The sequence below is a fragment of the Myotis myotis genome, unplaced genomic scaffold (assembly GCF_014108235.1).
Source record: "Myotis myotis isolate mMyoMyo1 unplaced genomic scaffold, mMyoMyo1.p scaffold_m19_p_7, whole genome shotgun sequence".
Classification (NCBI taxonomy): domain Eukaryota; kingdom Metazoa; phylum Chordata; class Mammalia; order Chiroptera; family Vespertilionidae; genus Myotis; species Myotis myotis.
This window is the reverse complement of record NW_023416379.1, coordinates 91,252,650-91,277,340: the sequence shown is the minus strand read 5'-3', so window position 1 is coordinate 91,277,340 and position 24,691 is coordinate 91,252,650. Positions and strand designations below refer to the sequence as shown.

Sequence of the window (24,691 nt, the reverse complement as noted above, 5' to 3'; positions counted from 1 at the left end):
AATTGGTTTTGCTGCACTTCCATGACAATTGAGGACTTAAAGTACAGACCCCTACTTATAAAAACGCATCAACTTGCCCTGGCTGGTTTGGCTCAAGAGCACGTGCCTTGGTTCCAGACTCCTTCCTGGCCCGGGCCCTGGTGAATCTCGTGCAGGAGGCAACCAATCGCTGTTTCTTTCTGTCTTTCCATCTCTCTTACACTCTTCTTAAAAATCAATGGAAAAATATCCTCGGATGAGGATGAAAAAAAACACAAAACATCAACTAGACTCAGAGGTACTTTAAAAAAATAGTATACAGGCATCCCTGCAAACTCAATTCTTCTAAACTGTGATTACAGAAATTGCTGAAGTCATTCCTTTGACAAAGGCTTGATTAAATCCATAGCAGGTAGAATATGGGAACCACCTAAGGATTCATTTGGGTATTATTCAAATTAACATTCTCCCCTTTCCAGAGAATTGTTAGCATTATTATGGCCTTTATCTTCCTAAAAGCACTTGCCATTTAATAATTAGCGTGCTTTTTCTGATTCCTTGTTAGATTCTTTGAGACAAGCACAAGTGGTGCTTGCTTTTATTATTTAAACTACATTTTGATGAATCAAAACATCAAGTTCCCTACACTTGAGAAAAGTAACTTTTAACATAAAACATACTTGAATGTATAATAATTACATTTAAAAGCAGTTTTAAGTAAATAAACGCTCTTGCCAAGTGTGGTCCATGTTTTGTAACTTCCAGCATTGAAGCAGCCACTATATAAAGCAAACATATTAAATGTTAATCACTTCAGCTCTAATTAAATATTTAAGCCTACAAAGATCTAGAGAAAGTGGAAAAAAGGTTAAACTTGATTTCATGTATACAACTATTTTGAATCATATTCTCTCCCAAGATGATTAAATCAAACTGCCCTGAATTTCCCCTTTGGAATCTCCAAGGTGCAAGACCATTCTAAAATTCCTCCTTCTCATCATCATTGCCATCACCACCATCAGCATTATTGCCATATAGCTAATATTTTTAAGTTTACTCTGTGCTAAGCTATGCGCACAATTTTGCTTTACATGCAGAATTGCATCTGCTTCTTGCCACAGCCCTATGAGGTAGGTGCTATTATTATCTCCATTCAGAGTCTGAAGCTTTAGGAAGGTTAAGTAACCTGACGAATATCACATAACTAGTTTAGGTGCCTGATCACAGATTTAAAAGCAAGCTAACTTAGTTTAAAGCCCCTGCTTCTCACCTTTATTTTGCCTAAGCCCGCTTAATTAACTTAAATTTGGTATAAATAGACTTTAATTATGACCTTTTTTGGGGGGACCCATTTTGGTCTTCCCCTTCATCATCAAATGTTAAAGTATACGTTCAAGGAATAGGGAGACAAGATACAAATAATTGAAAATTTAACACAAAGATGAAAAACAACAACCCAAATAGATGATTGTGACGGCGTGGACAGAGGATGATTGCACGGAGTTTATTTAGCAACCTGGGTGCAGCCACAATTGTTTCCTGATGGCTCTAAAAGCTTTAAATAAAAGTGAAGCGGAGAGGACATTCTGAGACCAGGTTGGCTGCTTCTGTAAAGGCAGGAAGACTGGCAAGTGCTAGGTGAGTGTGAGCAAGTGAGAAGATCATAGTAGGGCTTGAGAGAAGGAAGGGGGCGTAGAAGGGGGGGGGGGGGGGGTGTCAGGTACATTTACACTTGATGTCTTAGTACCAGGGGCAGTTTTAGACCCCAATAGGAGGAAATCTTTAAGTCCTCAGGAGTTGAATTTGGGTCATTTCATCTCTTCTCCTTTAGCTGTTGTATGACTCGGTGTCACCCTACTCATGTTTCATTTTTCTAAGTGTAAAAAGGGAATGACTCTTGTTCCCTTGTGTTTTCTCCTAGTCATCAAAAAGGAACCGGGCAGCTTGGTTGGTTGGAGCATCTTCTTTCCCAATAATGCCAAGGTTCAGGTTGGATCCTGGTCAGGGCACACACAAGAATCAACCAATGGGCCGGCTCCTGTGGCTCAGTGGTTGTGCATCCACCCATGAACCAAGAGGTGGCTGGTTGATTCCCAGTCAGGGCATATGCCCTGGTTGCAGGCTTGATCCCCAGTAGTGGGTGTGCAGAGGCAGCCAGTCAATGATGTTTCTCTCTCATCAATGTTTCTCTCCCTTCCTCGCTCTCTAAAAATCAATAAAAACATTAAAAAGAAAATCAGCCCTAGCCAGTTTGGCTCAGTGGATAGAGCATTGGCCTATGGGCTAAACTTATAGCGGTCGCCAACCAGTGGTCCGTGAGGTCTGAAAGGCTGGCGACCACTGGTGTAAGGAAACCTTGTCCAGGGTTCGATTCTGGTCAAGGGCACATGCCTGGGTTGCAGGCTTGATCCCCCCCGGAGGCAGCTGATCAATGATTCTCTCATCATTGATGTTTCTCTCTGAAGTATGGTAGCTATCATCTCAGGTAGAAACTGTAGTCTAACTTTAACCCTGCTGTTTGGCTTCTGTACTTATTTGCTTTAACAACTGAAAAGTTACTTTGATTTTCTGAATTGTATAAATCATCCCATTCGATTGAATGCCTTATTGATTGTCATGTGACTATCTCATTGATTGTGATCTTTCTGGTTTTAGAAAGCACATTCCTCTGTACCTGGGAACCAGGACAACACAATTATCCCAAGATCTGAGGGTTCCAGATAATGTTTCCCTGTCAACTCAGTGGTCCCAAGACCCAAAACTATAATTAATCTTTGTAGATAACTAATCGGCTCAATCTCGCTTCTGTAACTGCTTTGTGCAAACCAGGATCCTCATTCCAAACCCTGGGATGTAATCAATACCTTTGTGATTTTTGCCTATTATAAATCTGGTGTTGAGGCCATCTTATGGCTGTGAGATTTGGGAGAGCAAAATGCCCCCTCGTAGTCCCGGATTGCAATAAATGTGACTCTTTAATTCGACTTCTTGAGGCGTCCTACTGTGATTCGCGAGGTACATTACAACATCTCTCTCTCCCTTCCTCTCTGAAATCAATAAAAAAATATTAAAAATAGAAAAAGAATCAACCAATGAATGTATACGTGGAACAACAAATTGATGTTTTGCTCTCCCTCCCTCCGTCTCTCTCTAAAACCAATCAATAAAAACTTTAAAGAATGTATGTTAGCAGGACCAGTGTGGCTCAGTGGTTGAGCTGCAACCGATGAGCCAGAGGGTCAGGGTTCGATTCCTGGTCAGGGCACATGCCGGGTGCGGCTTGGTCCCCAGTGTGGGGCGTGCAGGAGGCAGCCAATCCATTTTATTTCATCACTGATGCTTCTGTCTCTCTCCCCCTCTCCCTTCCTCTCTGAAATCAATAAAAATGTATTTTAAAAAATGAATGAGTTAAGCCACAGGACACAGAGGAAAATATATATTTTCTAACAAATTCAAAAACGTTGTAAAATATCTGGGCATCTTTATAAACTCAGCGCTGCAGAAAACTTCTAATGGGACACTGAAGTTCATTAATGACTTGCAGGTGTACGGATCCTCCAATATGCTTTTCTTCTTTGAAGCGGCAGGATCTTGAAAAAAATTAAAGTGGGGTAGAGTTAGCTTTTACTTACTTCCGCCACCGACAACCCCACTCACGCATTACAGAGTTTTAATGTACTCATTTCTGCGTCATGGCCAACCCTACGTGAAGTGGAAAGAACAAAGGAGGAACGTCGCCTCGGTCCGTTTTCCGTGTCATTTCCTCGGGCGAGAGGGGGTTTCCCCGAGACACGCCGGGCCGCCAGCGGGTGCCGGGCTGCCCGCCGCCCCTCCCGGCCGGGAACGGCCGCGGCGTGGGAACCGAGGGCCCGGGCGCAGCCCCACGCGCGCTTCGGCCAGGCGCGCTCCTCCCCGCCCCCCGCGGGCACCGCGCTGGCGTCGTGATGTCCTCTGCCGGGCCCACGCATCACCGGCGGAACCAGGTTCCTTTCTGCTCTTTTAAAATAAAAATCTTGAGAATCGTGTGTGCGTGTGTGTGCGGGGGGGGGCGGGGGAGGTGACGTCTCGCACGGGCTGACAGTCGTGATCTGGACCCCGCGCCCCATACGCGGGGTTCTCCCCGTTTGACTCCGGGCCTGCGCCCCTCCGCTCCTGCCGCGGAAGCGCCGTGACTCACATCTTTCAGATGCTCCCCCCACGCGCCCCACACACCCGCCCGCGAGGACCCGGCCCGCGCCCACAGCGTGGCGTCACCCCGCCCAGGCCGACCAGGAGGGCTCGGGTGTGAGTCACACGGAAAGACCACCCTCGTCGGCATCCCCACACACGTCGTCCCTCACACCGACGCCGGCCGCCCGGCCTCCCCGGCCGCCCCGCGTCTCTGCGCAACGTGTTTGGCTCCAGCTCGAGCCCTTGACCCAAAAACCTCCGAGGCAGAGCCGCAGAGCCGGCCTCGCGCGGCCTTTGAAGGCTTTGTTATTGTTTGGGTTTGAATCGATACGCCCCTCCCCATCCTTCCTCCCGGCGGCTCTACACCCAGCTCCCGCCTCCCGCACGCCCCGCGCCCCTCCCCCTCCATTTTGGCGCCTTTTCCTTCCCGCCACGTCGTGGCGGCGTAGAGACCATTCTGACCGCGAGAGCAGGGCGGGGCGGGGGCGGGGCGTCCGCGTTATGCAGATCAGTCGGCCTCTGGTTGGCTGGGGATGCGCCGGCGGGGGCGGGGCCTGGGCGCGGCGCTCGAGCGCGCGGGGCGGGGACCAGGGGAGTCGCCCTGGCCCGCGGCTTCCCTACCCCCTCTCCTCCCTCGGTCTGCCCGGCAGCCGGCTCCCCGCCTAGGCCCCCGGGAGAGGCCCCGCCCCTTCCCCGCCCGCCCGCGCCCCCCGCAGGCGCGCTCCGCCCCTTTACTCCTGGCGGCGGTGCGAGCCCGGCGTCTGCTACAGCGGCCGCGGCGGCGAAGGCCCGAGAGGACTTGGCGGCAGCGACGGCGGCGGCGGCGGCGGGACGAGCAGCAGCAGCAGCAGCAGCAGCTACCAGCCCCCGGTGCCGCGGCCCTGCCACACGAGTCCCACGAGCCGCCAACCCCGTCGCCCTCGGCGCTGCCTGACCCCGCGGGTGCGTCCGCCAGCCGACAGCCCCGGCAGAGCCCCCAGTTGTCCTCCGACTCGCCCTCGGCCTTCCGCGCCAGCCGCAGCCTCGCCGCATCGCCGCCCGCAGCCTTAGCCCAGCCCTAGGCGCCGCCCGGTCCCCGGCTCCTGCGGCAGCGGCTCCAGGCAGTCCCTGCGCCGACACCCTGGAGGGTGGGATGCTCTTGTCCAAAATCAACTCGCTTGCCCACCTGCGCGCCGCGCCCTGCAACGACCTGCACGCCCCCAAGCTGGCGCCCGGTAAGCGCCCCCCTCCCCCGGGATGGGGCCGGGGCTGGACCCGCCGGCGGGGAGCTGGGGGCTCGCGGGCCGGCACTGAGTCCCCTGCTCCCCCCCTTCGCTAGGCAAGGAGAAGGAGCCCCTGGAGTCGCAGTACCAGGTGGGCCCGCTGCTGGGCAGCGGCGGCTTCGGCTCCGTATACTCAGGCGTCCGTGTCGCCGACAACTTGCCGGTGAGTGGGCGCCACGCCGTGGGGGGGGGGGGCGCGGGGCGGGGGCGGGGAGAGGGGGCGCAGGGCTGTGTGTTGGCCCCAGCGAGGGGATCTAATGTCGGCTCTCCGGGGGTGATTTCCAGGTGGCCATCAAGCACGTGGAGAAGGACCGGATTTCCGACTGGGGCGAGCTGGTGAGTGCGCAGGAGGGAGCGGACCCCCAGGGTGGGGGGGTGGGGTGCGGGGCGCCCTCCGCCTCGCGCGCTCACGCAGCCTCCCGGTGCCCGCAGCCCAATGGAACCCGGGTGCCCATGGAAGTGGTGCTGCTGAAGAAGGTGAGCTCGGGCTTCTCGGGCGTCATCCGGCTCCTGGACTGGTTCGAGAGGCCCGACAGTTTCGTGCTGATCCTGGAGCGGCCGGAGCCGGTGCAGGACCTCTTCGACTTCATCACGGAGCGGGGGGCCCTGCAGGAGGAGCTGGCCCGCAGCTTCTTCTGGCAGGTGCTGGAGGCCGTGCGGCACTGCCACAGCTGCGGGGTGCTCCACCGCGACATCAAGGACGAGAACATCCTCATCGACCTCCACCGCGGCGAGCTGAAGCTCATCGACTTCGGGTCGGGGGCGCTGCTCAAGGACACCGTTTACACGGACTTTGACGGTGAGCCAGGCCGGGGCGGGAGCTGCCGGGAGGGAGCTGCCCAGGTGACTCGGCCGGGCCCGGAGGCCTCGGGCCAGCTTCCCTCTCTGGCCCTTTGTAAAGGTCATCGGGCAGCCTGGCTCCATGATAGATAGCAGGGGTGGGGCGAAGGGAGCTTCCCAGCGTAGTAAAGCCGGGGATTTCAAGCCAGCGGAACCTGTAATGTTTCTGGCACGATTTTATTTTATTTTATTTTTTTAAAGTAGAATTCAGTGGGTTCCAAGCTTTTCGGATGAATAAGAGGTTGTGGGCAACCGGCCGTAGCCCAGATTTCTGAAGTCTGACCCAGTTTCCCCGCCAGGAATAGGATGGGAGGTGGAAGAGGGAGGAGAGAGTGGGAGAGATGAAAATTGATGCCAGTTTTTGTAGTTTTTTTTGCTTTGTTTTAGAAGAGTTTAGCTTTCTGTAAGGTAGTTTTTAGACTGCATTTTTTTCCTCCCCTTTGATCTAGGGACAGATAAGGGCTAGAGACAGAAATAGTTTCACTAAATAATTCATTTTGTTGATTTTTTTTTCGGTGTTGTTCAGTGAGGGCGTCGGGAATGAATGTTGTGAAATAAGATCTCTTGCTAGTTTGAAAATTAGTTGGGTGTCTCCGAAGAGGAGGAAAACCTATCCTAGGGAGGGGCTTGGAGCAGGTTCTTTCAGAAAAGGTGGAACGGAGAGCCGGCGATCAAAGCCGAGTGGGGTGGGTCACCTGAGCCGCTTAGCCTAAAAAACGACAGCCTTTCAAAACTTGTGACTGGGGCTTGTGGTTTGTGTTTATTTGCCCTTGGAGGACGCTGGGCTGGGCTGCATTTTTTTGTATTTAGCAGTTAATGGCTGGTCGGATCCTCCCATGTTTTTTTTCTTTCGAGTCTTTGCTGCCCCCTGGTGAGCACCAGAAGAATGGCCCCTCCTTTTTTTTTTTTTTTTTTACAACCCAAAGTTTGTAAACAGGAATCACGTGGTCTGAAACCAGCTCTGCAGATCTGTCTACCTTTCCAGTGTGGGGAGGAAAGGGCGTGGGTGTCTGCGCCTGCACTCAGGGCGGGAGGAAGGCCTCCCAAAGGGCACCCTGACTTAGGATATTGTGCAAGTGCCCTCACCTACACATATCTGAGTTAAGAATCTCACCCTGGCTCCTGGGCAACCTTTAGATCAGTTTAGGGTTTGTCTGTGGGATACCTCCCCTGATTATGCAGACATTCATCCCTTTATCCCCCTGTGGGTGGTCCTGCCCCATACAGGCCTCAGGCTCTGGGTCTTCGGCCAGCCCCTTGGTTTCTTAGAGCAGCCTGTAAAGACTTTCAGTTTATGGTCTGGGCTGGTAGAGAGGTGGGTAATGCTTTGGGTTGGAGAGATGCCATAAGCTGCTTATCCACTCCTTTGAGCTCAGGGAGGTAAATTGAGTTCACCAGCTCCCGAGGGAAGGGCTGGGGTGCCTTTTGTTTTAAAGAGTTACTCAGGATACCACTCAGTTGCTTTGAGTTTTATTTTTGCTAAAAGTGTGTTTTCCTTCTTATTCCCCTGGCTCACAGGGACCCGAGTGTATAGTCCTCCAGAGTGGATCCGCTACCATCGCTACCACGGCAGGTCGGCCGCGGTCTGGTCCCTGGGGATCCTGCTGTATGACATGGTCTGTGGAGATATTCCTTTTGAGCACGATGAGGAGATCGTCAGGGGCCAAGTTTTCTTCCGGCAGAGGGTCTCTTCAGGTAACTTCTGGAAACCCCTTGTTGAAGAGAAGCAATCTGGGGATTGCTTTCACAGCCTTTGAATTCTGGGGAGCTTCACTCTCCAGGAGGTGGCCAGCCTGTGACTTCCAGTCCTAGGCCAGCAGTTCCCCCTTGAGAGCTGACCCCCAGGAAGCCGAGGGTTTGCCGTTGAGCATTCTTGGGGGAGGTCAGAGGAAGGGCAGGTGTGCAACTAGTAACAAAAGACAACTAGTTTCTCTGAAAGGGTGTTTAAAGTACCAACAGAATCATCCTGAGCCCTCAGTGCCTGGCTGGTTTGCCAGGGAGGAAAACGTGGAGTGCTTGCTGAGCCTTCTCCCTTACGTGGAGGCCGGCTCTAAACATTGTGGTCCCAGTGACCTCACTGTGGGTGGTGTTCATATTTGTAAGTTGGTAGGTGAATTGAATCACCTCCTGCTCACTGATGTCTCATCACAATCCCTAGTCATCCTCCTCCGTATTTCTGGTGGGTGAGTGGGTGTCGTGGGAAAGGCTGTAGCTATTGAAATTTGAAACCACAGATTTAAGAGGGGTGCTGTGTTTTTTTTAGCTGAAAGCAGACGGTTGGATCCAGATGTTATATTCTCACTAAAGAATATGATTTCTAGAAAGTATGTGGTCTCTGTTGGACCTCAGACTTGTGGGTCCTTGGAAGGCCCTTGCATCACAAAAACAAACTGAGTCATTCATAACCTTTCTTGTTTCCTGCAGAGTGTCAGCATCTCATTAGATGGTGCTTAGCCCTGAGACCATCCGATCGGCCATCCTTTGAAGAAATCCAGAATCATCCGTGGATGCAAGATGTGCTCCTGCCCCAGGAAACTGCTGAGATCCATCTCCACAGCCTGTCGCCAGGGCCCAGCAAATAGCAGCCTTTCCAGCAGGTCCTCCCCTCCTGGCAGATGCTCCAGGGAGGGGGAGATTTTGTACCAGTGACACTTCTCACCAAGCAGCACAGTGCTTGATACAGGAACAACATTTACAACTCATTCCAGACCCCAGGCCCCTGGAGGGGCCTCGGACAGGGGAAAAGAAATTCCTCTGGGTGTCCTAGGCCTCAGTTCCTCGTAGATGCTCTCTCCTTCTCATAGGTGTGCAGCCAGCATTGCTGGACTCCGCAAAATCCCGGGGGTGGGGAGGGTGGGGGAGGGGGTGGGGGTCAGAGCCCTGTCATGGAACTGTTCCCTTCACTGAATGCCGTGATGGTCAGGTTAGGGGAAAACGGGTTGGGGATAGGACTAGCACCATTTTTTAAGTCCCTGTCACCTCTTCCTTGACTCTTCTGAGTGCCTTCTGTGGGGACTCCGGCTGTGCTGGGAGAAATACTTGAACTTGCCTCTTTTACCTGCTGCTTCTCCAAAAATCGGCCCGGGTTTGGTTTTCCCTGTTTTTCTCTCCCGCCCCCTTCTCCCCACCCTTCATAAGAAAGGTGCCATGGAAGAGGCTACAGGGCCAAACGCTGAGCCACCTGCCCTTTTTCTGGTCTTCCTTTTTGGTTTTTACTTCACTGTTTCAAAGCCAAGACCTCACACACACAAAATGCACAAACAATGCAAAATCAACAGAAAAACTGTAAATGTGTGTACAGTTGGCATGATAGTGTACAAAAGGATTGTAGTTGATCTAATTTTAAAAAATTTTTGCCTTTAAGTTATTTTACCTGTTGTTCTTTTTTAGTTTTGTTTTTTGGGGTTTTTTTGTTTTTTGTTTTTTGGTTTTTTTTTTTGAAAGATGCGCATTTCTAACCTGGAGGTCAACGTTATGTATTTATTTATTTATTTATTTGGTTCCCTTCAGCTCCAAGCTTCCACGGCTGCTGCCATAGTTTTCTTTTCCTCCTCTAACTTGGGGACCTTTTGGGGGACGGCTACAACACTTGCTCTGTTCTTAGGGTGATGGGGCTCAGGCGGGACTGCTGCAGGCCCCTCTTGCCTGCTTACCCAAGTGGGTGGGTTCTGTGGGGAGGGGAGTTACCGACTTGTGTATATAGGGTAGATAGCTGGAAACCAGTTCTGGACAGTGTGCCTTCCGGATCCTCTCTGGGGCTGTGTTTTGAGCAGCACGTAGCCTGCTGGTTTTACTGAGTGAAATACTGTACAGGGGAATAAAAGATAATCTTATTTTTTTTTTTTATACCTGGCGTTTTTTGAATAAAAACCTTTTATCTTAACTTGTGGCTTCTAAGTGTTATCTATGCAGACTTGCTAATGCGCTTTTATTAAACCACTTGGTAAGTGTCAAAATCTAACCTAGGAGGAAAAAGGGAATTTCAGCTTAAATCAGGTTCCTTCAACAGGACTTCTGGGAATAATCGCTTTTCTGAAACAATGTATGGCTGGGGCGGGGGGGGGGGGGGGGTTAGCAGTCATATGGACACGATTTGGCTTGAGGGGCCCCCATAAGGTCCTACCTAGTCTCTGTTCCTAATGCAAATTCTCGTTTCTCTAATACAGCACGGGGGGCTGTTTCCCAGTTGCACTAGCCACATTTCATGAAATAGCTGCTTGTGATGAGGGGCCCAGGAAATGGAGGACATTCCCATCATTGCAGAAGGTTCTAGTGAGCAGGGCTGAGTTGTCAAACAGCCCTACTGTCCCCCACTAGTAAAACTGAGCACGAACCCATACTACATATTGCAGTTATTAGAAAAACTAATTACTCTTAGTTTACTGACTCAAGTTTCCTTCATATGCAGTGTGGGGTTTGGCCATGAATAATGGTGGATGAGGAGAAATGTGCTTTTTGACAAGCAGACAGGATTTTCCCCTCCAATGTGCTTGACAACAGGTTTATAAACGACTAGGGGCTCAGTGCACGAATTCATGTGGGTAGGGTCCCTTGGCCTAGTCCTCTGCAATCAGGGCCATCTTCTGCCCATTCGCCAGCCCCAGGCTGAATGCCGCCTCTGCCGCTGGGCTGTCAGGCCATTGGGATCACCAGCTCATCCCCGGGGCCACTTGCAGGTGCCACCGCCGCCACCGCCACTGCTGCTGCTGGGGCTTGAGGTGCTGACAGAAGTTGCGACCTACTCACCCCGGCATGAGCGCCCTGAGCGGGCAGCACGTTCCATCAGTGGCTGGCCTGGCACACATGCATGGAGGTGAGGTCGCCGGTGCCCGCTTTCCTGCAGGCCTGAGCCCCCAAGCAGCCGGGGATCAGCTGGTGATCCTAACAGCCTGACAGCCAGCCCAGTCCTCCCGCCACCCACCCCGATTCCCCCGTTCACCATTGCTGACCCATCGGAGCCTGTGGGCCGAGGGGCAAGGACCAAGAGGTGCTCAATGCACCTCATGGTGACCGGTCATTTGGTCGTCCTGGTCATCACAGACACTAGCTTTTTATATCTCTATATAAAAGGCTAAGTTGACTCACGCATGCGCAATACATATAAAGCTCTCGCTGGCGCCAATCACATGCATGCATTTCAATCTGTCATTGTTGATCGTGAATTTGGTTGATACTTCTATTATAGAGAAAGGGCGAATAGCGATATTAAAATATTTCTTCTAATTAATTTCTTTTCAATGTGCACGAATTCATGCACTGGGACACTAGTATAGAGATAAGTGAGATGTTCAATTTTCTTCCATTATCCCTGGTTGAGATAATTAGTATTTGTAGTACGTTGTTTCTTTGCAGGAATCTTTAAGCCCCTTATTCATTTATATATACATTTTTTTTAATCCTTACCCAAGGATATGTTTACTAATTTTATACTGAGTGGGAAATAGAGAAACATCACTTGGCCGCCCTCCCCGACCCCCATACATGCCCGGACCTCGGACAAATGTGAAACCCAGGTATGTGCCCTGACCGGGAATCAAACCCCGTGGCCTTTTGCTGTACACCTTTTGGCTTACGGGATGCTGCTCCAACCAACCGAGGGACCCAACCAGGGCCCTTGTTCATTTCTTGAGTTTTGTTTAAACCGGATGGTAGATAGGACCGCCTGGTGGAGGCCTGCTATGCTGAAAGCACACTCAATTTGCATAAGTATTAGTAAAGGTGGGCTTCTTGCTCATGCGCATCGGCAGCAGTTCTAACATTCTCCCCGTGGGTCATCTTGTCCTCTCCCCTTGGTGCATACACACATCCTCTGGACACTGGCCAGGATGCTGTCTTATCAAGATGCTTGAGAGTCCAGGCTGTAATACCCATCACTTCTCGTCGTCTACCCTTCAGCTTGGATTAGATCCCAAGCCCTAGCTCTACCCCTGTGGCTGCAGGAGAGGAAGGGAGGATTTCTTGGTTCTGGGGGCTGATTTTCTAGGTTCCCCTTTTCCCTCCCTTCCCCCATCTCACACCCTCTTGGAACATGAGGGTTGCATGCCTCATCCTTTCCAGTAAAGTTGACACGTGAACAATTAAAAATTGCCCCAAACTTATAACGAAATCTAGTAAAGCCCCACCCTTGTTCCCCTTGAGTTTCTGGCAGTTCCCCATCCTCTACTGAGACTACTAAGAGTCTCTGAAGAAATACATATCGTGCTTCTGTTGGGTACAAAATACTAGGGGTTGTATAGGAAGGGTGACAGATCACATGTAGTCTCTTTTTTAAAGTCTAGTGTGGAACGGAAGTCAGATAACTAATATGACTGTGTGGCCAGAAGGATATAGAGGGAGCAATCTTTAGGAGCATCACCTTGGGAACCCTCCTCGGCCTTTGAAGCCTTCCACCACTTACCTGGATGCCTTGGGAAAGGCATGCTCTCTGAGGCTAATCTCCAAATAGAGCTACTCCTGGATTGGATTATTAGGAAGATGCTTTTTAAATAATGGGAAGATTGAGTTAAATATGAGAGTACTCATGCAAACAAATACTAGCTCCTGCTTATGGATGCAGATGTATATGCAGTAAAAGTACTAAGAAGTACAGGGCAATAAAGTCCCAAAGTCAGGATAGTGGTTATTGCTTCTGGGGAGGAGGCAGGGAGGTTGGGATTTTGGGAGGGATATCTGTACGGGGCCTTTCGACTATTTGGGCAAGGCTTCATTTCATGAGCCAGATGGCAAAGATTAAGGTGTTTGCATTATTCTTTTTTTTTAATTGAGTTTATTGGAGTGGCATTGGTTAATAAAATTATATAGGTTTCAGGTGTACAACCCTATAAGACATCATCTGTATATTGTACTGTGTGTTCACCACCTAAAGTCAAGTCTCCTTCCATCACTATTTATCCCTCCTTTACCCTCTTCTACCATTCTTTATTATTATTATTATTATTATTATTATTATTGATTTTTAGAGAGAGAGGAAGGGAGGAAAGGAGAGGGAGAGAGAAGCATTGATGTGATAGAGAACCATCAATCAGCTGCCTCCTGCACACCCCCTACTAAGGATTGAACCAGCAACCCCTCCATGTGCCCTGACCAGGAATCGAACTGGCAACCTTTTGATGCACAGGATGATGCCCAACCAACTGAGCCACACTGGCCAAGGTCACCCTGCATTATTCTGTATAGATTTTTTAATCTTAAATATTTCATGATAAAATTTTATTTTATTATATTTATTGATTTTTAGAAACGGTAAGAGAAAGAGAAAGAGAGAGAGAAACATTGACTTGTTGTTCCACTCATTTATGCATTCATTGGCTGATTCTTATAAGTGCCCTGACTGGGGATCGAACCAGCAACCTTGGCATATCCAGGACAATGCTCCACTCAAGTGAGCTACCTGTCCCGAGCCTCATGACAAAATGTAAAAAGTAATGAACAAATTAGTGTTTATCCCATAGGAGATAATGCCTCCTTGGCTGAGGTGATCTGGGAAGGCTTCAAAGAGGAGGCAACATTTCAACTGGACTTAAAGGATGAGCCTCGGTTTGTTCACCTGTAAATTGAACATGCAGATAGAGCAGAGAAGTCCAGGAGGGCTGATGTTTCCCCCATTATATCAGGGATCAGCACAGTACGGCCTGCTGACCAAGTCTGGCAGACCGCCTGGTTCTGTGCGCTTGCACACTAAGACTGGGTTTTACATTTTGAAATGGAAGAAAAAGTTCAAATGAAATTTTTTTTTGTTAATCCTCACTCGAGGATATTTTTTGCTATTGATTTTCAGAGAATGGAAGGGAGGGGTGAGGGAAGAGAGCGAGCGAGAGAGATAAACATCGATGTGAGAGAAAGATATTGATTGGTTGCCTCCTGCATGTGCCCCTACCAGGGTGGGGATGGAACCTGCAACCCAGGCACATGCCCTTGACCAGGAATAGAGCCTGTGACCCTTCTGTGTGAAGGCTGACACTCCAACCACTGAACAACACTGGCCAGGGCAGAATATTATTTTGTAACACATAAAGATGATATAAAATTCAACTATCAATGTTCATAAATAAAGCTCACCCAGTTGTGAATTGTCTGTGGCTGCTTTAGTGCTGTAGGGGCAGAGTTGAGTAGTTGTGACCTTATAATTGGCAAAACCGAAATATTTGCCATGTGGCCCTTCATAGAAAAAATTGGCTAACTCCTGCACCAGTCCACGGTCTCTTTGATTCATTTGCCTCTTTCTTAACACTTAGCCATAATAGCTAACACTGGCTTTGCACATATTAATGTAATCTTACAACAAATGCCCATGAGGTAAATGCTATTATGACTTATCCCCATTTTACAGATGAGGAAGACTGAGGTGCAGAGCAGTTCATTCCCATGTCCAAGTCACATACCTAAGAAGTGGCCAGGTCAGAATTTGGACCCAGGCTCATCATCGCTCTGCTAATCTGCCTTGTATAAACATTTGGGAAGGTTACTTCAGGGCCCAGGACCTGGTGGTCAGGGCAGGCCTTCCCCAAACTCTAGAGAGCCGGGTAAGCAGTTCTGTTCTGTGCCAATATTCATTATTAGCTCCTGTGGGCTGCCCTTCACTTGGGCCTGGGCAGGGAGGAAGAGTAGGAGGCGGCAAAGGGAGGAGAGAGGGGACCAGGGGGAGGGGGAAGGGGTGGAGCAAGTGCACATTTCTTGTAAATGTTGCTCAGCTCCTTCAACTGCTCTGCTGGTTCTTGGAAACCCTTACCACAAAGGGCCTATCGAGAACAGTGTTGTAGCAGATATGGCCTCATCTCCCCAGCTCACTTCCTGCCCAGCCTTGTGCTAGTAACCCCGATTGCAAAGAGCAAGGTTACAGTGACCCCCAGCATCGCTGTGGGAGGAAGTGCAAAAATAAGCAGAACTAGGGTCAAGCTGAGAGGACAGACTTTATTTTTATTTATTGTAACAGGACATACGATGCCCAGAATTGGATTAATCGTAATCCTTGGTTCCTAATATATTCTCACCTCTGGTCCAAGCATGGCCTGCTGTTATCATTATATTATGCTGGGTAGTGAGCCTGTCACCCAACTCAAGAAGCAGACATTGATAGTGATATCCATCCACCTTTACGATCCTCTCTTACTCCATCCCTTGCCTCGATCCGATATAACCTAGTATCCTAAATTTTGTTTAGCATTCTCTTAGATTTCTTTAAAAAGTTTTTACTTTATAGGCATGTGCTCCTAAATTATAGTGTTTAAATAGTTGTTCTTGAACTTTATGAAAAGAGTATCATGCATGAATGTAGTGATCTGGAACTTGCTCTTTCCACCCAGCCTTATGTTATGAAAATTCATGCACGTTGTAGCACTTGGTCCATTTTCACTAGAGGATTCTCTGGTGTGGACAGTCTTGAGGGGCCCCCTGGGTTAAGCTGCTTAGGAGTCAGCATGCCCAGCAAGGTGTAGCTCTTGCCCGGTATCCCAGGGGGAGAGCAAGTAACCAGTAGCCATTCCCGATTTCCTTTCGGAGCACCCACTATGCACCAGGCACCATGCCAAGAACACAGAACTCCCTTTCCACGTGTGAGCAGACAGAACCAGGCTTTTCTCATCTGCACCCTTTAGGGTTCAATGTGGCGACAGCAAACAGACAAGTGTCGCAGCAAAGCAAAGATCCGACTGCATGGGCTCCCCGTGAGAGCCATGGCTCAGCAGGGACTGTTGTGTGTGTGGTGTGTGTCTGACGTGGTGTAGGGTGATGATATGGTGTGCTGGTGTGTGCTGGTGTGTGTGTGTGTGTGTGTGTGTGTGTGTGCACATGTTGTATCTTTGGTGTGTGTGGTGACCAGGGCGGTGTATATGCACTTATGTGTGTGTTGGTGTGCACACATAGTACAGGGGGTGTGGGTGTCATAGACATGTATGATGTGTATGTGCCGGTATGCATACACACTCATTCTCGGGGCTACTACCTGCTTACCCCACCTGACTAAAGGCTCCTATTTCTTCACTTTGTGGGTTGGCTGCCTCCTTGTCCTACCTCTGCCCTGATTCCTCTACCCCACTCCCTCCTCTCAACTCTCACATCTTATCTTCTTTCTGATCTCCAACTCCGATCCCTCCTCCGATAACCACCCACCCAATTCCCTTCGTTCCCTTCACCGTCCTCCTTTGGGGGGAGGGGGGGTGCCCATTCCAATTGACCTTTGAGACCTCATCCTGGATTTGACCTTGCCAGCAAGCTTCATAAAACCGTTGGCCCCGCCCACCTTGAAACTCCTCCCCTGGCTTCAGGACCCCAGGTTTGCCTTCGACTTCTCTGCCCCCAGCAGGAAACAGATGGCACTCTCAGAGGGGCCAGTGACGAGAGTGTGAACAAGAACTCCTTCCAAAGGTGCGAGCAGGTGTTGGGAAACCACGAGGGGCCACCACCTGAGGGGCCGAGGACGGAGCAGCAGCTGGAAGCAGGTGTGGGGAAGCCTGCCTGATGAGATCTGTGACCTTCATCCCAGAGGCAGTCAGCCCGTGGGAACCCCAGGGAGCGAGCCAGAGAAATAAATACCCTGGCCTCCCCCCTCCTCCTCCCCACCCCCTGATCTCCTCCCACGGCCTCTCAACTGATGTGAGGCTATCCCCCGGGTGATGAGATGGTGTGATGGTGTGATGGTGTGTGTGTGTGTGTGTGTGTGTGTGTGTGTGTGTGTGTGATGGTGTGTGTGTGTGTGTGTGTGAGGGCACAGACCCAGATGGGGAAAGGCTGGGAGTGACTGCAGAGGACAGGGAAGCCCAGCACAGTGGCCTCGGGTGCCCTCTCCCAGCTCCACCGTGCGTCTTCTGCATGGTGGTTCCTGGAACTCCAGCACAGACCTCTCTCCTGAGCTCCAGGCCTGGGGACCAGTAGCCTAGGTCCCCTGCCCAGGGTCTCCCAGTAAGGAACTGAATTTCACTGGTGCCTGCAGGACAATGTGAGGCCTCCAACCCGAGTTCCCACCCGCCACTGCTCGCTTCTCAGCTCCACTCATGAAGTTCCCAAGAGACACAGATGCCCACAAATTTTCCAAGTGCAAGTAGTATTTTTAAAAACCACAAATGTGTTTTAGTAAAAATGATAGTATAAAGTGAAATAAAGTGATGTGCTATAATGCTACCACACCAGAGAGAAATACTCTTAGGAGATTATATATATCCTATATAATAAAAGGCTAATATGCAAATCGACTGAATGGTGGAATGACCAGTCCCTATGATGCGCACTGACCACCAGGGGGCAGATACTCAACGCAGGAGCTTCCCCGTGATGGTCAGTGCGCTCCCACAGGGGGAGCGCCGCTCATCCAGAAGAAGCCAGGCTCACAGCTGGCGAGTGCAGTGATGGTGGCGAGAGCCTCTCCCACCTCTAGGGCTAAGGATGCCCCCAGGGAGCGGGCCTAAGCCATCAGTCAGACATCCCCTGAGGGCTCCCAGACTGTAAGAGGGTGCAGGCTGGGCTGAGGGAACCCCCCCCAAGTGCACAATTTTGTGCACCAGGCCTCTAGTATATATATAATATTTTTATACATGTATATTTTCTTTATGTAATTTTACAGTGCAGAGCTCATATTTTTGTAACCTGTTTTTCCCCTGCATTTAGCAATGTGCTATTGAAGTGTTTCCATTTCAAGAGCTATAGATTTTATATGGCCAAAATACAGATGTACATTATTCATTTGTGTAATTTCCAATTTTCTACCATCATATATGAACTACTAGAGGCCTGGCTCATGAAATGCATGCATGGGTAGGGTCATTAGGCCTGGCCTCCAATCAGGGCCGATCTTCCCCGGCTGCCAGAAGCTGGCCCCGCCCCTGCCACCAACGCCCTCTGTGTGTGGGGAAACCAGCAGGGCGATTGGGGCCCCACTCCCCAATCGCACCCACCTTGGCCTGGCACTGCCCATGTTCACCGTCACCCACCCCTGGTTCTCCATTCCCATTGGGTGATCAGAGCCTGCCAGCCTGGGGGAGGGACCAAGAGGTTGGCCATTCCTGCCAGCTCACCGGCCCTGCCCCACACTGCCGGTCACCCTCTGTGTGTGGGGCGACCAGTGGGGCAATCGGAGCCCCACTTGCTCGCACCTGCCTTGGCCTGGTGCTACCCGCATCTGCTGCCACCCACCCCCGGGGAATCAGAGCCTGTGGTCGGGGGGAGGGACCAAGAGGTTGGCTGGCAGGCCCCGATTGGGCGATCCGGGCCTGCGGGCTGGGGGCAGCTCCTATGCTGAGCATCTGCCCCCTGGTGGTCAGTGCACATCATAGCAGTCGGTCCTTCTGCCATCCGGCCGATTTGCACATTATGCTTTTATATATATATAGATTCTGTTACCAGTTAGGGCTCTGGGCAGAGATTGTTGCCAATATCTATTCTCCTTTTCTTCCTTAGTAATAAACCTCTCATTTTTCACTGACCATATGACTTTCCTTAAGAACAAAGACTAAATTCCCTTGCAGCTAGCTGTGGAGATAAGACAAGGTTATGCCCAATGAAATGTAAGTAAAAGTGTTGCTCGAGCAGATTCCAGGAAGACTCCTGAGGACACCGATAGGCGCCCTTGACCCTGAGAGGAAAGGCGGAGCCCTAGGAGGAGAGGGCGACAGGGTGATAAGGAAACAGGAGCTGACAAAAGCGAAAAGTTCCCCCAGGCCACTCCATCGCTATCGCCTTGTTTTGTGACAAGCTTTTAATATTTCACTGGGAAAATATTTCCCCTCTTTAACTTAGTGATCTTTGGATTTTTTTTCATTCTCACCCAAGGATATGTTTTTTTTATTGATTTTCAAAAATTGATTTTAGAGCGGCGGAGAGAGAGAGAGAGTGAGAGACAGAGAGAAAGGAACATGGATGTGAGAGAGAAACATCAGTTGGTTGCCTCTCATACTTACCCCGACTGGGGATCAACCCACAACCTGGGTATGTGCCCTGACTGGGAACCAAACCTGCCCCCTTTCAGTGTATGGGAGAACGCTCCCACCAACGGAGCGGCATAGGCCAGGGTTTTTATTGAATTTTTTTAGCGAGAGAGGGAGAGAAACATCGATGTGAGAGAAAAACATTGATTAGTTGCCTCCTGGGGATTGAACCTGAAACTTAGGTATACCCCCTGACTGGGGATTGAACCCAAGACCTTTTGATGCATAGGATGATGCTCCAACCAACTGAGCCACCTGGCCAGGGCCGTGTACTACCTTTAAGTACACTTTCATTGTATCTTGATCCCTGTGTCCTTCATGACACATCTCTCCAATTTTATAATACAAGTCAGCTAAAAAGTGAGATTTGCCCAGCCGGTGTGGCTCAGGAGGCCATGGCACATGCCCGGGTTGCGGGCTCAATCTCCAGTGTGGGGCGTGCAGGAGGCAGCCAATTGATGATTTTCTGTCATCACTGATGTTTCTATCTCTCTTTCCCTCTCTCTGAAATCAATAAAAATATACACTTTTTAAAAAGTGAGATTTGATATTTAGGCAATTCTCATTTATTTACATCAATTCATGGGGGAATTTATATGGTGATATGAATAATGTAAAATGAAAAAACTTGCCTTGGCCAGTGTGGCTCAGTTGGTTGGAGCCTCATCCCGTACACCAAGCATGCCAAATCCAAAGGCTAACATGGTCCAAATAAGCAAGGTTTAAGTTTATGTGGCCGCAAAAACACAAAAGCTTCAATTTTCATAGAAACGTAGGTTTATTTCAATAGAGACATGCTGAATACAAAGGGCTGAAATAAGTGAGTCATCATTAACATAAAATAATGGAACATTTTAATAAAAATTAATATTTTTTCTTGAACATTGACTTACCAGACACTGAATAACTGCACAATTAATAAGCATGACGCAAATAAACCTATTTTTCTTGTTCTCTGAAAGCGAAATATTTCCTGTTGCGCACACCAAACAAGTCAGTCCAAGACTAATGACGTGGCAATCAGCTGCTAAAATATTCGCTGCTAGTATTAGTGGAGAGAAATGGTGCATCTGCACGTAAGGTGCATAAAGGAAATGAATGCAACACGATTATAGCAATCAGTCATTAGTGAATGTTGTAGTTCATTATTAATAATTATGTATAATAGGATATTGTAAAAATTAAGTTACAAAATTTTTTTAAAATATATTTTTTATTGATTTTTTACAGAGAGGAGGGGAGAGGGATAGAGAGTTAGAAACATGGATTAGCTTGCAACCTAGGTACATGCCCTTGACCAGAATCGAACCTGGGACTCTGGGACCCTTAGAGTCCGCAGGCCAATGCTCTATCCACTGAGCCAAAACGGTTAGGGCAAGTTACAAAATTTTTATTAAAACGTTTCTTACATACCATTATATTGGCTGGGCCGCAAAAATATTCATTGTGGGCCACATGCGGCCCGCAGGCCATGAGTTTGACTTGCTTGCCATACACCAAAAGGTCATGGGTTCGATTCAGTAAAGGCACATGCCTAGGTTTCAGGTTCAATCCCTGGTTGGACTGGGTATGGGAAGTGGCTGATCAATATATCTCTCGCACATCAATGTTTCTCTCTCTCTTTATCTCTCTCTCTCTCTCCCTCTCTCCTTTCCTCACTCTCTAAAATCAGTTAAAAATAAAATAAACAATAAAATGAAAAAGAAGTTAAAATATATATTTGACTCTGAAATGAGTTCCTTAATCCAACATATTTTCATTGGTAGAGAAAGGAAGGGAATGAACTTTTTTTAAACCAACTTTGCTGAGGGATAATTTACACTCACTCACTAACACCCACGTGAAGTGCAGGATCTGATGTGTTTTGACAATTGTGCACACCTGCATAACCACTCGGTACTATCAAGAGATGGATCTCCAGCCCTCCGAAGGCTCCGCCCCCACCGGCCCCAGGCAACCACTGATCCACTTTCTGTCACTCCCGATTAGTTGCACCTGTTCTAGAATTTCATGGAAATGGTGTCAGACAGCGTGAGCTCATTTGTGGGAATGACCATTTATTGGGTGCCTACCATGTGACAGACACTTTACCAGGGTACAATCATTTTTCCCTTAAAAATGAGACAACCAGACTCAGAAACTCAATCATTTACCAAAGTCCCATGGCTAGTGAGTGGCAGAGAAGAATTCTGACTAAGTTATCTCCAAGTTGAAGGTCTTTCTTTACATACCACACTGTCACTGCCCTTAGCTTTGTGCAGGCCCTAAAAGATGAATATTTGAGGTGTGAGGTCAAAGTTTATAATCTCATGAAAAGGCGAGATTAGGGCACATGGAACACTTGGAGAACAGATGTGAGGATACGTAATAAAATGTTAAGGGTAACCAACCTCCAGCCATAAGCTGCCTGCTTTGTACTGACAAATAGCGACTGGAGGCCTACGGAGAAGCTGCTGGCCGAAGGGGTCACGCGGGTTCTCAGTGGCAGGATTCCTATCTATCGCCCTCGCATTTCCTTCAGACGAAACCGTGAAGCTGGGCTGGGAACCTCTGGTGTGGCGGGGGCCGCATCTCAGGTCTTCTTCCTTCCTGTCCAGTCAAACCTGTGTGGGAACCTGAAGTTTAGAAAGTCATTCCTTAATAAGGGAAACGCAGACTCAGTCCCCAACTCCCAGAACAGTAGCACCAGGAGGGCAGCGAGACCTCAAGGAGTTGAAGAACAAGTACCATGAAGAAGAGACAATTCTCCAGCCTCGATGGGGTCGTGTTTCGAAAATGTGTTTATCATGTGATTGAAACACAACACATCTTCCCAGAGAACCTCGTTGCCAGTGGAGGTTGGGTCCTCAGATCCACAGGGGAAGGCTGAGTTGACACGAGTGGCTGAAACACTGTGCAGCCGTGTGAGGCCTCAGCCGAAGCAGTGGGCTGTGGGCTCACAGACAACCTGAGTTGTTGTCTACGCCTCCCTCCTACCTGCCACAGGGATCGGCTCCCCCACATCCCTGCCCCTTGGCATTCCGCCTTAGCCGAGTCCAGCCCCTTGCAAGATCGAAAATTCTTCCTGGCTCCTTCCCTCGCTTGGTCCTAGCTCCACTCTCTGTTTCTACATGAATCTGATCACTCCCGTGACAAGTCTTCAAGAGTTGATGGGTATTCATTTTACTATTTTTTTCAACTTTTCTGTTTGTTTGAAAATTTTAATTTTCATTTATTAATTTGAGAGAGAGAGAGAGAGAGAGAGAGATGGATTTGTTGTCCCACTTTTTTATTCATTCATTGACTGCTTCTTGTATGTGCCCTGACCAGGGACTGAACCGCCAATCTTGGCGTATTGGGACAACACTCTAACCAACTGAGCTACCTGGCCAGGGCTTATGTTTGAAATTTTTCATAATAAAAAGTTGCAGGACATTTGTGGGGAAAAAAATTCAAATGTCTGTCACCTCAGCCTTTCTCTCTGAAACTGACAAGGAGGAGTATAGTAATCAGGAAAAATGACTGACCTCCTTGAAAAGGACGCGACTACAAAGTGCTCAGTGAATCTGACACCTGTCAGAGCGAGAACATGGCAAACTCCTCGCCAGCCGGCTTCTCCACTGAGCGACTGATAGGAGCCTAAGACAAAACCCGTTTCCTAGGGTGTTGTAAGACCTATTTGAGACGATCTCAAGGGAAGAATAGGGTGGGCCAGGCACACAGGAAGTGCCACTACATATAGTCAATTCTCGTGACTCATAGTAATTTCTATAAAGTTGCTGTGAGCACTGAATTAGTGAATTCCGAGTCGCTGCAACAGGGGAGAGACAGGGTCTGCTCCCTGCAAGCCTCTGGTCACAGTTTATGTGTGTTTCTCTTTAAACACGTCTTATGTCATATATAGGCAGTAAGTCTTCACTTAACGTGGCTGATAGATTCTGTGACTTTAAGTGAAATGACCAATTTTAGTAAAAAAAACAATTTTACCACAGGCTGATGGATACAAACAAGGGTTAAGTCCCTATGGCCTCTCACCTACAGTGTAAGGAAACAATGTTGGACGAAACTAGGAGGTTCTTGTATTGTGACCTACTCACGTGGAACTCATGCCAATAGCCTTGTACCTCGGGCCCCAGGGAAACTGCCCTGTCAGCTGTGTTGTCTCTGTAGGGCATGTCACTGCCTCCCTGGCCAGGAGCACTAGACACACTTCAGCACGACATTTGGGGGCAGTTTTATGTATTTATTTAGTTAGTTATTTTTCAATATTTTTATTGATTTCAGAGAGGACGGGAGAGGGAGAGAGAGATAGAAACATCACTGATGAGAATCATTGATCGGCTGCCTCCTGCACGCCCCTCACTGGGAATCGAGTCTGTAACCCCGGAATGTGCCCTGATCAGGAATCGAATCGTGACCTCCTGGTTCATAGGTCAACCACCCAGCCATGCCGATCGGGCTGGGAGCAGTTTTAAACAGCAAAGTCACCAACAAAAAGCACAAACCTGTGGGGAAAATGACACAAAAAGGACACTTGTTCAAGTATGAGAACTGCAACCAGAAGGCAGAGAAAGCATCGCTCCATTCCACCTGCACGTGGGCAAGTCGTGCGCTTCGGGTGACTCAGATTGTTGGTGCTTTGCACATGTCTGCAATGGCCAGGAAAGCACTGTGAGTATTGACTTTGGGGTCACAAATAAATTTCAGTGAGAAGGCAAATTCACAAATATAGGGTTCATAAATAATGAAGATAATTGTCCTCAGTGATGGAGGGTTTGTTTGATGGTTTTTGTAATCTTTCTCTCATATACTTTTACTTCTTTGGAGAATCGTGAGCTGGGCAAGGTGGATGGTCTTATCCCCACTTTATAGATGTAGAGCGTGACAAGACTGCCCACGGGCTTTGTTCCAGGTACCACCAGTGTGACTATCCAGGCCCTGGCCGTGTGGCTCAGCTGGTTGAGTGTCGTCTGGTGCATCAAAGTCACTGGTTCAACCCCAGGTTGCAGGCTCAATCCCTCGCCGGGGTGCAGGGGAAGGCAGCCGAGTGATGTTTCTCACACTGATGTTTCGCCCCAAAAAAATTAATTAATTAATTAATTAATTAAAAAGAGTGTGATTATTCAAGCCTACCCAACTGCAAATCAATACTCTGGTACTCAGTTTTGAAATCTTCATGTTTCCAGTCATCTAGACGCTCAGTGAAGGAAGTAACTTTTTATGCAATTGTTTATTTATATGAGAATGGACTCGTGCATGTTAATTTTATTCTATGGGTTATAAAATCCAGTACTATTGCTGCCCAGGCTGTTTCAGCTTTGGCCATTGGGAGCACCTGCGGGTTGGTTCCTGTGTCTTTGAAGAGCTCCCATCTTTTTCTGAGGACCTTCCTACTTCCTGCCCCGGCAAGATGGGCCAGACTCACCCTGTCTCCTCCCCAGCCAGGACTCAACCACTTCTCCAAACCACTGGGGCCTTTGATTGAGGGATGGTGTTTAAAGAGCAACCTGGCTCTGGATGTGCTCATTACTCCCAGGAGTCACTGCC

The 24,691-nt window shown here is 49.0% G+C and overlaps 2 protein-coding genes across 2 annotated transcripts; both read left to right on the top strand.

Moving 5' to 3' along the window:
• Positions 1 to 4,667: 4,667 nt before the first annotated feature.
• On the top strand, positions 4,668 to 5,249 carry LOC118660129 (atherin-like). The gene has a single exon (XM_036317228.1). It carries the CDS (start codon positions 4,683 to 4,685, stop codon positions 5,208 to 5,210), a length of 528 nt encoding a protein of 175 aa, XP_036173121.1. The 5' UTR covers positions 4,668 to 4,682; the 3' UTR covers positions 5,211 to 5,249.
• PIM1 (Pim-1 proto-oncogene, serine/threonine kinase) lies at positions 4,968 to 10,134 on the top strand. Its single transcript, XM_036317227.1, has 6 exons — positions 4,968 to 5,363; positions 5,468 to 5,574; positions 5,697 to 5,747; positions 5,844 to 6,210; positions 7,770 to 7,946; positions 8,676 to 10,134. Exons 1-6 carry the CDS (start codon positions 5,282 to 5,284, stop codon positions 8,831 to 8,833), a joined length of 942 nt encoding a protein of 313 aa, XP_036173120.1. The 5' UTR covers positions 4,968 to 5,281; the 3' UTR covers positions 8,834 to 10,134.
• The last annotated feature ends 14,557 nt before the right edge of the window (positions 10,135 to 24,691 follow it).